This window comes from Acomys russatus, chromosome 26, assembly GCF_903995435.1.
Source record: "Acomys russatus chromosome 26, mAcoRus1.1, whole genome shotgun sequence".
NCBI classification, from domain to species: Eukaryota; Metazoa; Chordata; class Mammalia; order Rodentia; family Muridae; genus Acomys; species Acomys russatus.
In genome coordinates this window covers 35,196,240-35,211,430 of record NC_067162.1, presented here as the reverse complement: position 1 = coordinate 35,211,430, position 15,191 = coordinate 35,196,240, and the positions used below count along the sequence as shown (strand labels likewise).

Below are 15,191 nucleotides of genomic sequence, written 5' to 3'. Positions count from 1 at the left end.
ATCAAGAGTGATGAGTGCGGGCTGGAGAGATGGCTCAAAGGTTAAGAGCACTGGCTGCTCTCCTAAAGGTCCAGAGTTCAATTCCCAGCAACCACATGGTAGTTCACAATTACCTATCAGAAGATCTGGTGCCCTCTTCTGGTTTGCAGGTATACATGCAGGCAGAACACTGTGTACATAATAAATAAATAAATAAATAAACAAATAAATAAATAAATAAATAAATAAGTAAACCTTAAAAAGAGTGATGAGGGCTATGAGGGGATATAAAGACAGAGGGGTCCTGACCCAATCTTAATGTGCAGAAGGTGTATTAGGAACAGAGACAGTCAGAAAGAGGGATGGAGAGAGGGAGAGAAGAGAGGAGGACATGGAGAGAGGAGGAGGGAGGGGGAAAAGGAAGTGAAGAGGAGAGGAGGAGAGATCTGACCAAACTCCTTAACTTGTCTGGGTTCTTTGGAATTAGTTTCCTCTCAGGTAAAATGGAAACAAAAAACCCCATAGCATCCTCTTGAGAGGCTGTGGGAAAGATGAAGCCGAGTGCTGGGTACAGGCCCATGACACAGTCTATGAGTGGAGTGAACTCTGTCACCCGTGGGGAATGGTTCCTTTCTGGCCAGCGTCTTGTGAACCCGCAGGAAAATGCCACTCAAGTTTAGCTTTCCAGAGGAGGGAAAAACAACACAATTTGGAAGAACACGTGACTTCTAAAGATGCCAGAAACAGTGTGTGGGGCATGGGGTGAGCACAGGGGGTCATGGCCTGCCTACTGCCTCTATGACTACATGGAAGAGGGACGGCATGGGGCTGAGAGCTGGGGGTTTCAGCTTCCACAGAGCTCATGCTGATCCACAGTTGTGGCTCTCAGTCAGACACGTGCACCAGAGACAGTCTCCTGGAATTTTGTGAAAAATGCCAGTGCCCAGGCAATGAGGGTACAGCCCGAGGGCACAGCTGAGGGGATCTGGGGCAATGCCCAAGAAGCTGGCTCTGAGAACCACAGAGGATTCTGATGGTAGCCTGGTTGGATGGTGCTGCAACGCTTTGCTGCCAATTGGTTGGATTTTGGCCTCTGAGGGTGACCACTTTGGAAGTGGAAGGCCTGTGTCAGGGCCAGAGTTTACTCAGCCCTTTAAGCAACTCAGTTCCCTAGCTCAGAAGAAAGCTGAACCCAATGGACCCCCTTAGTTTATGCCTTCCCCATCTCTGTGAAAGCAAGCTTGCTTTTTTGCTGTCCTTCTAAGCCCACCATCACCTTCCATCAGGGGCCAGGCATTGGCCTTCTGCACACTCCACTGCCTTCAGATTTGGTTGCCTGCTTGCCCGTCTGTCCCATGGAAGTATCTAGACATAAACTAACCCTTCTGGGCACAAAATTGGCTTTGTGGAGTGGGATGGTTACAGGCTTCCCGTGGCTACTTGGGTCTCTCTTCACTTTAGGGTGGCTAATGGAGAAACTGAGAATATGAAATCTACAATGAGTAAGAGCAGAGGCCCTAGACAGACACAACTGCTACTCTCAAGCCTTGGCAATGACTTGTTGACAGTGACTCAATCCTCCTAGGTTCCTAGCAGTGGTTTTAGTACTTTGCTGGGTTGTGGGGTACAGGTACTGAGGAATTGAGATGGGTGGGGGTGTCTAGCTGTCTGTAGAGGAAGATACGGCGATGGAGACAGGGCTCCAGTGGCTTTCTTTTGCTGGCTGGAAGCTCCTATTGCCACTTGGGAGAAGAGGGAAGCAGGAAGCTGCAGGGTGGACGGTGGCAGAGTGGGGACACACAGCATGTAGTGAATACTGTGGACAAGGCCCCTGTGCCACAGTGGGAGAGAATCCCAAGCCTGCCATCTTCTTACATGGAGGAGGCTCCTGGCTGGAAGAATGGAGCTCTTGGCCATGACACTAGCTTAGCGGTATGGGTGGAGATTCTAACCTTACTGGGTGATCTGATTACAGAAACCTGAGGAACTGAGGCAGCAGTGGAGGGCTTGTTTTTGTTTGATTTGGAGAGCAGACACAATGAAAACTGGATTGAAATAAAAACTGAGGCAAGGGACTGAGGAGGAAAAACAAGTTCCATTCTTAGGGAAGACTGTCCGCCTTTGAGCACACAGCATTGGTATTCTAGGGAGTGGAGGTAGGGCCACACAAAGTGAGAGCTGGAAAGGACCAAAGATAATCCAGTCCAACTTCAGCATCTTAGAGAAGAAAACTGGTCCATGGAGAGCTGGGTGGCATGGGGTCAGAGGCCTCCTGAACTCTGAGATTGTTAGTGATCTCAGCCATTGGCCTCAGCTGTTTAGAAAGGAGGGTTGAGAGGGCTACTGGTCTGAGCCTGGAGTAAAAGACCTGCCAATGCCCTGCCCCACGTCAGTAGTCCAGAGGCAGCCCATAAGGCAAAGGGGAAGGGTCAAGGTCAAATGCTCAGAGGGAGAGGGCACATTTATAACTGAAGGCCAGCCAAGGACAAAATCCTATTAGGGCCACACGAATCCAGGCCTGCATGGAACTGTTCCCCAATTTGAGCTGCCCCCTTTACAGGAGAGAGTGTGGGGCTTCAGAGCATCCGGAATCAGATCTACCCAGCTCCCAATTCCAGCTCTTGGCTGCAAGACCTTGGGTAAGTATCTTCCTTCTGTACAGACCTCCTCATAAGTCAAGCTGGAGATCTGAAACCATTCTAGGACTAGTGGGCAGATTTGCGGAGGACAGGAGTTGGTACTAATTGATGTTGTGAAAGCCTAGCATTACCTGGGAGATAGGCTTCTGGGTGCTTATGGGAGATGCTCTTGCTTGTTGTATTAACTGAATGGGAAGAGCGGCCCATTGTGGGTGCTGTTCCTTGGGCAGGGAATGAGAAAGGGAACTGTGCAGCAGCATGCATTTGCTTATCCCTTTCTGCTTTCTGATTGTGTTAACAGCTGTTCCAAGCTCCTGCCTTGATTTACCCTGCTATGATGGACTGTATGTACCCTTGAATGTGAGTTAGAGTAAACCCTCTCTCCCTTAAGTTTTCTTTGTCAGAGTATTTCCTGTCACAGCAACAGGAAAAGAAATGATGACATAACAGACAGACACGGGGGAACATCAGACCTATTTATGTGCCCTGTCTTCTCACAGGTACACTGCAGGGTGGTTCTTGAAGGAGGCTGCAGTGAGGCTAACAGAGGGACATCATTGGCTCCTCAAGATGCCTTCAGTAGAAGTGCCTCTATTTCACCACAAGCACCTGTTTGGAGGCAGATCTTGTGAGATGGCTAATCTTCAATTTGAAGGTCTTCCTTCTGGGGACAGATTCCAGTCACCTTGGAAGCTACAAAGACCACAGCCTTCTGTTACCATTCCTCATAAGAGCTGTCGGCTTTGAGGGGGACTTCATGTCAATGTCCCTGTTATCACTAACAAAGCAGGGAACCCCAAACTCAGGTGGCTGGCTCACTAGACTCAAGTGGCAAGACTCCTTCATGATGGGGAAATCGACCTAGTGTTTATGACTGTGATTAGGCGTACTGAGAAGGAAAGAGACTCAATGAGATGACAAGGCTGCCTGGTCTTGAGACTGAGCCAAAGGTAGCCCCAGCTAATGCTCACTGGGTATTTAAAAAAAAAAAAAAAAAAGGCCTTCCCACCAAGCCTGATGACCTAAATTTGATCTCTGGAACCCATTTGATAGAGGAGAGAACTGATTTCCACAAGCTATGCTCTGACCACTACGCACACAGACACAGAGAGGAATAAATACAAACTCAAAATGCAAAACAACAACAAAATCCCAGCAAAGGTGGCCTCCTCCTGATCTGCTCAGGGCCCTAAAGTGGGCATCTGCCTGAAGAGGCCACATTTGTAGGGCTGCCTCAGCAAAGCCTGAGTTGCTCCCTCACTTACAAATGAGCCCTGAGAGGGTCTTTTGGCAGTCTGACTTGGCCAGGCAAGCCCTCTCTCTCTTGAGGGCCAAGAATCTCGTCAGCTTTCTCCAGAGGCCTGTACCATGGAAACAGGTTTAACTTCCCAACCCCTACCAGGGCAAAGTCTTCCTCAAATGAGGTCCAGGGCATAGCAGGCTCATCCCTGGGGCCCCATCCCACTGGTGAGAAACCAAGAGGCTCAGAGTTGGAGACTAGCTGGAAAGGCAGAGGTACACCAGTGAGGATAGCCAGTGGCTCAGGATGCCTAATTCTGCTTCCCTCAGGGCTCTCTAGGCAGGGGGTGCTCATAGGTCTGGGTACTTGTGAGACATTCCATCGTGCTAAAGACAGGAAAGGCAGTGATCTGTCTTAGGTTGAGGACTGTCACTGTAATTGCAGGGAACTCTGGGTGCCTTTATAATGTTCTCAGGTGCCTAAGCTACTCCTTAGCCCTCCCCTATGGGTGCGTGAAATCCCCACAGACCGCACCGCAGCTATGAACAGTGCTCCAAAATGCTACCTGACACACTTACAGAAGGGTGCCTGTCACTTTTGGCTGCTTTTGCACCACTCACATCAGGCTATAGCTCCTGTCAGCAACTTGCCTTGATAGTGACTTTGAAGTTAAAGGGGGCGGGGGGAGAAGCAAGGAGCCTCTCCTGGTTTGGCAGTCTCTTCTGAGACCTGAGATACTGAGGCAGGGTATGCCAAACATGCCCCACTGACGAGAAGACCGGCCCACAGCAATGTAGGACCTGCAGGGCCTACACTTCCTGGTTGCAGAATATTTGCTTCTGAGAGAGACTGTGGTTGCTGTGGTCCTGACGTGTCTCTGCCAATGATGATGTCCTTTTTCTTTCTCTCCCTGGATCTGAGGCAGCCAGCTGCAGGCCTTTTCAGCTACTATGAGGAGTGATGTTTCAGACATTGTGGAACATGCTGACGTCAGGGCTCTAAGGAGCGAGGCTGGCATAGAATGCCAGCTTCAACCTAGGGCTGCTATGGAGGCTGAGGGAGGGGAGGAAGAACATGGAGGGGCACTCTCCATGTCCTCATTCTCCCTGCCTGGCTTTCTAACACACAGAACACATGCTCCTCAGCCTGCTCTGTGCCCCAGAGGCAGGAGGGAGACAAGCAAGAACACCCTGTGTTTAGGTTTTGGCTGGAGAACCTGAGGGGAGAAGGCTGTGAGCAGACCCAGGCCGAGGTCATCTGAAGAGCCTGTTTACTACGGGGGTCCTCCTGCATCCTGGGCTCTGTGCTGAGCACCCGATGCTGACGTGCTCATTTAACACTCTGAGAAGCCCAGAGGGAGGCACCTTTGCTGTTTTTCCCTTATGCAACAGGCTAGCCTACCTGCTACACCTCAGCCAACCATTAGGTGGCAGAGCTCGGACTGGACTTCTGGACTGACTGCTCTTAAGGCCTGTGTCCCTGGCCACCAAGTTGCACTGTCACAAGGAAGGGACACCATACTAGATCATGACAAAATAAAAAGGCTGTTAACTTCACTACAAGACCCTGAGGTGTTAGTGAAGGACAAGGTGACTTCCTGGGTATAAGCCTTGCTCCTAGGCAGGGGATTTTGAGAAAGCCAATTTCTCAATAGGTGAACTTAGGAGAACAGGAAGGCGGTTGTGGTGGTGGGCAGGGTCTGGTGAGAGCGGTGTCTGTGTTCTGTCTACAAGGCAGGTGTGGACTTCGTTAGCCTCATTTTGTGGTTCCTCCTGCAAGGCAACCACTGAGGACAGCCCAGAGGTAGGAGTCTGCCCTGCGACTGGAGGCCAGTTGTCCAGGCTGTCCACATTCACTCAGAGGGCAAGTAAAAGCCTTCGTTTGTGTGTGTGCTGCAAAATGGAAAAGGACATAATGTCCTTTCAGGTCTCTTCTGAGACTGATTGCCCCACACTCCCAGGAGAATTCTAAATGTAAGCTGAGAGGCACCTATGCATGGGAGGTAAGGGTCACCCAAAGCCTCTGGACCCAGCCAATCAGGAAGGCAGAGAGGGCCCAGTCTCCAGGCAGAGCTCTCTCAGGAACGAGCAGCTGACATCTGGCACCTTCTGGGCAGGGGAAGCAGCAGACTCTAACGTGGAAGTCCATCAGGAAGCTCTGAGCATGTGCCCTGCATTCCATGGTGGGGAAATCAGGGTCACATTCCTCATAAAAAGTAAGTTATATTGCACCTGTAGCTAAAGAGAGGATTTCCACTCAAGTGCCAAGAATATTAATTTGACACCTGCAAACTGTTTCTGACAAAAAGGGTTCAGACAATGTCTATAAGGAGCAGGAGGAAAGGAGGAAACGCCACTTATTCTGCATAAAGGAAGAAGAGACAATGGATGCTAGAAGGGTGTGGCCTACCAATCTGTCTCCAAGGCAGAATCCAGGAACAATGGCAGAATCCAGGAACAATGGCAGACAAGACATCCTAGTGAGGCCACAGGCCAACAGGACTGCAGAATACAGTGGGTGAGGGTGAGCTAGGTCTAAGCTCTGTCCTCCTCATGCCCTGCTCTTGCATCATCAACACCTGGGTACACAATGTCTCCTGAGGGTTAGTGGTGCTAAACTACAGTGAGGAATATATGGGTCTTTCATAGTAGAACTGAGAGAAAAACACCTGCAACACAGATGACACATAGATGTTCTAGTATTCAAAGGGCTGCCTCATATCAATAAGAAAAGTGGACAAAGGATTTAGGGCTAAAGTGGGAGGGGCCTTTTCATAATATAAAACCATTCCATACTGAACTGAGAATCCGCACAGAACAAGAGCAGAAGGCCAGTGATCCCTCTGGACAAATCGGGGGGAGACGGAGCGATCCCGGTTAAACCCAAGTGCCCACCCCCTCAGGTGGCTTTGTACTCTATGAGACACAAGCATGGGAGTTAAGCAGTTGAAGAGATGGAGCTGAGCTTCAAACAGAGCTGGTTTTGAGTTTGGGCTCTAGTTGTGGGCAACTCCCTCCTTCCCCACAGGACTGCTCTGAGGGTTCTCCAATTTCCACAACCAGAGTCCAGCATGGTCTGTGAACCTCAGGGAGCTCCAGTAAGGTCAGAGCAGCGCCTGGAAAATTCAGAAAACCCACCAGGGACCACTTCCTAAATACCCTACAGAGAACCCAGGAGGAACCGACCCCCACTGCCCAGTCCACAGTGTGTCCTCAAGGTCAAACAGACGGGCAGGGGACACTCAGGGACAGGATCCTGGTGAAGAATGAGACAGTGTGGCATAAACCTGACTCACCGGTGATTATCAAGGTCCCAGGGCCAAAAGGCAGGAAAGCTGCCATTCTCTCATAGCACCAACCCCCGCAAGGTTGGTCCCCAAGACCAGCTTTATTCTCTTCTTGTGCGGCCCACAAGATGTGCCCCAAAGCCCTGACAACATTTAGCACTTCAGCAAATCGAGTTTCCACAGCTGCAACCTGAACAGAGCAGTTTAATGGACTGTATCTCCTGTGCTCCCACTAAACAGGCGCGCACACAAAAGCCAATTCCAAGCAAAGGCGGCTGGATGGGATTAAACAACTCAATTTAAAGGACTGAAAACTCAGCTGCTTCCAGTGAAGTCCCGTGGAAAGAGGCAAGCAGCAGAGCCCCCCCTCCCCCCTTTCTTTTTGCTCTTAACTGTGGACCCAGCTCCTTGGTGACTCACTCCCAGCTCACAGGCGGAACAGTGCCACACACCCACTAGGGTCTTAAACCAAAAAGGAGTTGGGGGAGGGGGAGAGAGGAGAGGGTGTATGTGTGCAGGAGGAGCCAAGGGTATGCATACACAGACCATCTGTTTGGGATTTTTCTGAAAATGTAGAGAACCTGAGAGGACCAGGAGGGTGATACCTGCCTGCTGGCTTCTCTCATCAACCCAGGTTCAAGACAGCAAGTTCTGGTTGCAGGACAGTTAGTTGCCAGGGTCCTAAGTGAGCCTTGTACCAGCCTAGGGGAAACTGAGCTGATCATTCCAAGGAAGTTGAGCAATTTCCTTTCTCCCACCCCCACGGTCCTATTGGGTAAGTCATATGCCTTCTGTCATGTGGACACAAGGCTCTGCCCATCCCTCACAGTGACCGAGAGCCCTAAGAGGGAGAGGGCTACATCATGGCTTAGACCAACAGCATCTAACACATAGCCAACTGATGTGGATGATAGAAGGCTGTGTCCCTGCAAACAGGTATGCCCTGCCCCTTGGCTGGGAGGCAGGGGAGCCCTGAAAAGAAGCCCCTGTTCGAATTCTGGGGCAAATGATGCCAAGAACGAAGGCAGAGAGTGGACGTCTTCACACAGGCCATCCTTTCCTTTACACACTGGTAGCTTGTGATCACCCCAATAAAGCAAGGCTTTGGAACCAATTTCAAGTTGGTGGCCCACGTAGGGAGCAGGTGAAACAGTACCACAACACAGGTATTACTGCTGTCCTCATCAGACGGAGGAGATGGAAACTGAGGCAGAGGCGTTTGGGCAGCAAGGCAGGGCTATACCTTGTCCCCAAGGAGGCTGACCCTAAAGCCACACTCACAACTACGTTCCAGGGAAAACAAACTCAGGCAGAGCTACTAAGTCATGCCCTGTCTCAAGTGTTCCAGAAGGGCCTGCAGAACATCCTTCCTCAGAATGCTACACGAGGCTTTAGTTTAAGAACACATCAGCTGTCTAAGCTGTGAGGACCCACACAGAACGCTGAAGGAAGCCTGGGCTTGGGGACCTACCTCATCAGATTCATCAGATAGCGTCTGAAGCAGGATGGGGAAGAGGCTGTCTGTGTGCCGGAACATCTGGAGAGTAGAGAAGGAGGTACCTGTGAGGTCCCTGCCCCAAGACTACTGGTCTGTTACTCCCCCTGCCACTCCCTGGCTCACAGCACCTCAGCACCTATTACTCTTCTGCTTGCCAGGTGCTCCTTACATGGCCATACTGCCAACACTGAGTGTGGGCAGGTGCCAGAAACCCAAGATGGATCTCCTGCTGGCCGCTGGCCTTCTGTGGAGCTGGGTCCAAGCTCACCTTGCGTGGAGTTTTGATGTAGAGGTGGTAGAGCCACTTCAGAACGGCAATCCTGGTCATCATCCCAATGGTCGTGTCACTAAGGTGGCAGTTCAGAACTTGCACAATCCCGTCCAGGTGCAGGGTCACCGCAGCACGGTCAGTGCTGTGGGCGAGACCAAAATGAAGCCTTGAGCCTTTCTCTCCTCTTGAGCCATGGCACCCCGCTAGGCCTGCACACTCAGAACCACATTCTACCCCATTGTCCTGGGGACTGGCAGGCAGCTAAGCAGACGGCACTCACTTGGCTCAGCGCAGAGGCTCCAAGGAGGGCTTGCTTCCCTGTTTGCTTCCTTCTCCCCTTTATGAAGGAGCACAGTTTGGGTGCAGCAATGCTGTCCCCATGTGGAGGGGAGGGCTGTTGGACTCCTAGTCCTGCCATCATCCTCGACCCAGCACCAGCTTGACTCTTACAGGCAGGCTGCCCACGCTGAACCTCAGATCTCGACATTTGGACGTTTAGCATGACCAGGCACAAAGACAGCCATTTTGCTGATGAAACCAAACTAATATGTCCAACAGTACAATGACAGGTCCCTGAAACACTCCATGGCACCCAAGACCCTTCATGGGTAAGTAGAGACCATTAGCCAAGCGAGGATAGGGACTGGTGTGTCATCTTGCCACCCTTGCTGGGGACAGGATTTGTTCTAGAAAGCAGCAGGAGGGCTGCCTTTGAAATAGAAATGCTCTTTGGAACCAGAGACGAGGTAGAAGCCTGCCTGAAAGAAATACAAGTTTGTTCAAGGCAGGCCCAGAGCACCCACACACTAACAGAAAGGGCGCAAAGCAGCCTGGTGAAGGCCAAGTGCTGCTCAGAGACTGAGAAGCTCTGCCCGAATTGGCTGTCCTGGAACTTGCTCTGTAGACCACGCTGGCCTTGAACTCAGAGATCCCCCTGCTTCTGCCTCCTGAGCTCTGGGATTAAAGGCATGTGACACCACGTGGTGGCACTACTGTGAGGCTGGGTTTTCAAGATGGGGACAGCATAGGCAGGAAACTTTAGGAGGTGAAGAGACCCTCTTCTACCATCACATGGCATTTCCCCAAAGTGATGACACTGTAGCCTGCATTTCTGAGTACTGGGGCCAGGCGGTTCCACTGTCCACCTATACAAAATGGCCTTTCTTGGCCTTTCCAGGCTGCTAAATTATTCATCTGCACCAGGAACTTGATGGCTGTGCATTCCTCATGATCCTGCAGACTCTGAAGCTCATATGCTATGATTTCTAAGGGGTGGGGCTCTGTAACTGCTAGGCAGAATTGCTGTTTAATACATGTCAGTGTTCCCCTGGTGCCTGTTTCAGGGTTGAGGGCGGGCATTCCATTCTCAGGGGACTGGATGATCTCAGTATGTGACACAGTGACAGAACCCAGAATAGAGCCTTTGCACAGAGGAAAGCAGCCACCGCACTTTCCCAGGAGTCACATGGCTAGGAGTTCCTGACGGCTTTTGAGCATTTCAAACTGTCAAGGCTTTGGCAGCAAGACAGGCAGAGCCAGGGTGGCAGAAACAGGGGCCAGTCAAGCCCTTTATCACTCAGTCTTGCTCTCTGCCCAACAGAAACACAACTGAGACTCGGATGGGCTTCCATGTTCTCTAGTTGCCAAGCGAAATTAACTTTCATGTTTTAACTAAGCCACGGCATTAGCATATCAACATACAATCAATAATATGAACATGAAGATCCCTAAGGAGACGCTCTACATCCTAGCCTTTGAAATCTAGAATGCATTTTCTATCCCAGGTCCGGGGGCTCGACAGCCATGGGTGCTACTGCAACCAGCCAGCACAGCAATCTGTGTTGGTTCATAGGACTTCTTCATACCCTGCCTCTCCCTGCCGATGGCCAAACTTCCCATCTCATGTCCAGTCTTGCTTTCCTGCATCCTGTGCTGGCCTCTAGTGGGGCTCCCTCCGGAGTGATGCCTGAGGCTTGGCTCTTCTCTTTGGGCTGCAGGTCTTGTGGCTACCTTGGGGTGAAGTATATGCCTGCCATGGCCCATGCCTTAATGAGGCAGGTGGCTATCCAAGGGTAGCTGCCTCCTTCTCAGCCATTCTTCGATAGCCCTGTGCCCTAAAGTTTGCAGTGGGTCCTTTTTCCAAGAGGAGCCACAGGGTATGGAGGGTGCTGTCTGGGGGCCCTGTGCCTCCACACCATTGCCATACCTCAGCTGAACCAGCCGTTGCCAGTTCCTGCAGGTGGTTGGTGCCATGTCAAGTCCACACAACAAAGGAAAACTGGCAGCACTGTGAATGCTGACATTCTCCAATGCCCCAGGAAGGTGTCAGCCTCATCCAACAACCATTTGGTCATGGAAGGGACTGTGAGGTTTATGCACCCAATCTGCCAATGCACAGAGGAGCAACCGTGGCTCAAGAGGCACCAAAGCCAAGAGGCCAAAGGCTGAGAACTCATTCTCTTAGCTGAACACATCCCTCTGGGTCCTCGTCCCTTGGCTAGCTCAAGGTGAAGGTCATGGGAAGCAGCTGCACACTTATCTTAGTGGCTGGCAAGAGTAGGGTCAGGATCCCATCTGCCCTTGAGCAACTCTCAGATGCTCTGCTGGGTGGTGCTGGCTGCTGAGCTCTGCCTGTGCTTGTGGGGAGCTGGGGCTTTGGGATCTTCCCAGAGTGGGGGTGGGGGTGGGGATGGGGGTGGGGATGGGGGTGGGGGTGGGGGTAGGGGTAGGGTTGGGGATGGGGGTGGTTGTACAAAGCGATCTGCTTCCCTCTGCTAGGCCAAGCCTGCAGTGCAGCATCCTCTGCTCTGGCTAACCCACCATGAACAGAATAGTGCTCACAGGAGGTTTAAAATACATTTCTATACCGGTTCCAAAATGTCTAGACGAGCCACTCTTGAGAGCTTCTGAGTTATTTCAAGGTGTCTTCAGCAAGCATTTTTTTCTAAAGCATCTTATAACGAGTCTTACATGAACACATCCGACAACGTCCAAGTACAGGGCACTGCAGCAGCTTACAGCACAGACTTGCCCAACTGTGCACCCGCTGCCACCGACACAAGCGGCCAACGGCTCTCTCCGGGAGGCTGCACTGTGTTTGTAGTGTTTCGCTTTTTGTGCTGCTCATATCACAGCAGTGATCTAACTGGGAGAGAGGTAACTCCAAAGACAGAGCGTATGAGTCCAGGGCTGCCTTTCCAAAACACCAGGCCGTTACATATTCTTTTTAACCAGTAGTCACTCAAAGCTGGGCAACACCAACTTCTAGACTTTTCTGCTGGTTGTGGTACAAGGCAGCCAACCACACCAGAGGATCAATCCTAAATGGTCACTGATGACAATATGGCTCTTGGCAAGGCCCTAGTTGTCAGAGGAGGACTGCACAGGGACACCTGTCCAAAAACCTGACAAATGCGCAAATGCGTCAAGAGTCCAATGTGCAACCCTTCTGTAACTATAACTCTTCAAGAGCAATCCATCGAGCTAAATGCGGGTGATCTGAAGCCAGCCGGACTTAGCTTGGATTTTCACCCACTACTAATTAACTGTGTGGCTTCCAGCAGAACTTAACCTCTCTGTTCCGTCTCCTTTTTGTTTTTTGTTTTGTTTTGTTTTGTTTTTTGAGACAGGGTTTCTCTGTGTAGCTTTGGTTGTCCTGGACTTGCTCTGATGACCAGGCTGGCCTCGAACTCACAGAGATGCACCTGCCTCTGCCTCTGGAGTGCTAGGATTAAAGGCCTGCGCCACCATGCCTGGCCCATCTCCTTTTCTTGATGATGGGGATAAGAAGGTTCTTGTGATAACCAGGGTAGCTAAGTGTGACCAAGTGTGTGCTGTCTGCCAGGCACTGTTCCAAGCTTTTCACATACTCATTTACATCCATTCCTCTATGGGGTCAGCGCTGTCACCGCCCCACAGTTCAAACACATGGTAGGCAGGATGTGACCCGGGCCCCTTCCTCTATAGAGGAAGAGATGTACCTGGTAGACAGACAGGCAGCAGTGGTGAAACCCTCCCTGTGCTGCTGTTGTGCTTTCCACCACATTTCCTCCATGCTTCTGTCTTCTTTCCACCTCTCCTCAGGGAGGCCTGTCTCCAGCTTCCCACAAACTTCTAGCACTGTGACACTAGGGATTAGTCCCCTCTGACTGGTGCTACTTGACTGTCTACCGACTCAGAAAGAGGGATGTCACCTAAGCCTGGGCCCCGGACAGGGAGAGGAGGCATTTTGTGGTCTTTGGATGCTTTGGACTCCCTGTGATTCACAATTTTGTGCGGATGTGTATCTTCCTAGGGAAAGGCTCCACAGCTTTCCTTACACTTCCTCGAGGCTGACGGCCAGGAGCAGTCTTCCCTCTAGCCACTGCTCTGAGCTGGCCACTGGGTAGTGCTTGGGTAAACAATGCATCTAGAAAGTGGGAGGGCAGGTTGTTTGGTGTCACCCTGAATGATGCCATCTGTGCAAGATCAGTGGCCCTGGAGGGAGCAGGCCAGAGGCTCTGAGCATCTGGCCTGTTCTCACAACTCCTGTGGCTGTTCCTTCCAAGCATGGGCAGGGCCTCCAGCCATGATGCTGCCACAAGACGACCTTCCTACACCAGTGTAACATTCGGGATAAGCCTCTTGTGTTCTGTTTCCCTGTGTGTGTTTTCAAAAGGCTGGATTCAGCACTGGCTCTTGAATGACAGGTCTTAACCAAACCTGGTTCTGGCTAGCTGGTCTGTGACCTGAACGCTGGAACTGAAGTCTCTGTAAGCCCACCCAGCTGAGCCTAAGTTTCCAAACGGCAAGCGAGGTGAGAGAAGGTCGTGCCACCTCTTCAGCCCATCAGTCACGCATTGTCTCTGCTTCCTCCTTCATTCCATGGTCACTCCCTGAATCGTGACAGCTTCTGTAGTCCAGACTACAGTGCCAAGTGTGTGAGTGTCTTTGGCCACAAGTGGGAGTTCACTAATCCTGTCACTGACCCCGCCACTCCTACAGATGCTCCTGGCTTCCAAAGCTTCTGTGTCCAGCACTGAGACCTCCATAGGATTCACACAACCCTGGCACCTCTGTCTATACCTCCCACCCTGACTTCCAAAAGCCGGTGTTCGTGCTAGCATGTTCACCAGCCACAGTGGCTTGTCTCTCTAACCCTCTGTGGAGCAACCACCTCCTCTATAGTTCTGCTATCTTCTAGAAACTCACTGGCTATGTCATTGTCTCTTGTCAGGGTCACATTTATGGACTGACTCTTTTTTTTTCTTTTTGGTTTTTTGAGACAGGGTTTCTCTGTGTAACAGGCCTGGCTGTCCTGGACTCGCTTTGTAGACCAGGCTGGCCTTGAACTCACAGAGATGCACCTGCCTCTGCCTTCCGAGTGCTGGGATTAAAGGCGTGCGTCACCACCGTCCAGCTATGGGCTGATTCTTTACCTCAGAATCTGTGGGGATGAGGCCAGGCAGGTGTTCTAGAAATGGATGACAAGCAAGTGAAAGTGAGTGGGTGGGTGATAGGCACTTAATCTCCTGGTGCTCACCTGAGAGGCAGCTTGGGGCACATAGGTATGTGTGCTTAGAAAAGACCCTTGGGGTTTTAGGGGCAGCAATACACTAAACATGAACTAGAAGGAGATCCTGAGGGTTTGAGAAGAGCCTCCTGGAGTGCAGAGGACATTTTCTCCTCAAACGACTCGCTCCCCATGCCCAGGTTCAATGTTAGGTTCAGAGGAAATCACTGTGGGAGAATTGCCATCCACTCTAGGCGCAGGTGCTAATACTTCAAAGAAACAGCTTCAGCAGGTAGGTCGGCAGACTCAGCCCAAGACAGAACCGGACAGTTCTCTCCCTAGGGAATCCCATCACCCCTACAGGAGCAGGTTGGCTAGGCAGGGGATGTCTTTGCTCCCTGGCCTGCACTGCCCCCCGGTGGAAGCCTGTGCTATGACAGTCATCCTGGGAAAACCATTAGTAAGTTCCTGTCTGGATCTACTACAGCCACTCTGCTGACCACTGTGCCCTTCCTCTTCCCCATGCCTTCATGCCTCACCTTGAATAAGGAAAAAAGAAAAATGCTGGGTGAAGGCACCTGCAGTCTCACAGCCATCACCATACATGCTGGGCTTCTAGAATGTATATTTATTGACCAGCGGCTCCCAATCTTCCCCAAAGGCTATCTGTCTGGAGGAACTGGGTGGAGAGGGCTCCTGTGGTATCCTTAAGGTTTCCTCAAGTGCGTCCTTTGTGTACCAGGTTCTCCCCACACAGTGGCCTCTGACAGTTTTCCTTGCTGCAATC

The 15,191-nt window shown here is 51.3% G+C and overlaps 1 protein-coding gene across 1 annotated transcript in view; it reads right to left on the bottom strand.

The window, feature by feature from the left end:
* Vac14 (VAC14 component of PIKFYVE complex) overlaps positions 1–15,191 on the bottom strand; it is a 107,008-nt gene that overhangs the window by 61,227 nt on the left and 30,590 nt on the right. Inside the window, exons 11-12 of the mRNA XM_051169289.1 lie at positions 8,911–9,055; positions 8,616–8,681 (exon numbers count right to left, since the gene is read on the bottom strand). Of these exons, the coding sequence (XP_051025246.1) occupies positions 8,616–8,681; positions 8,911–9,055 (211 nt within the window). The remainder of the gene's footprint in view (positions 1–8,615; positions 8,682–8,910; positions 9,056–15,191) is intronic.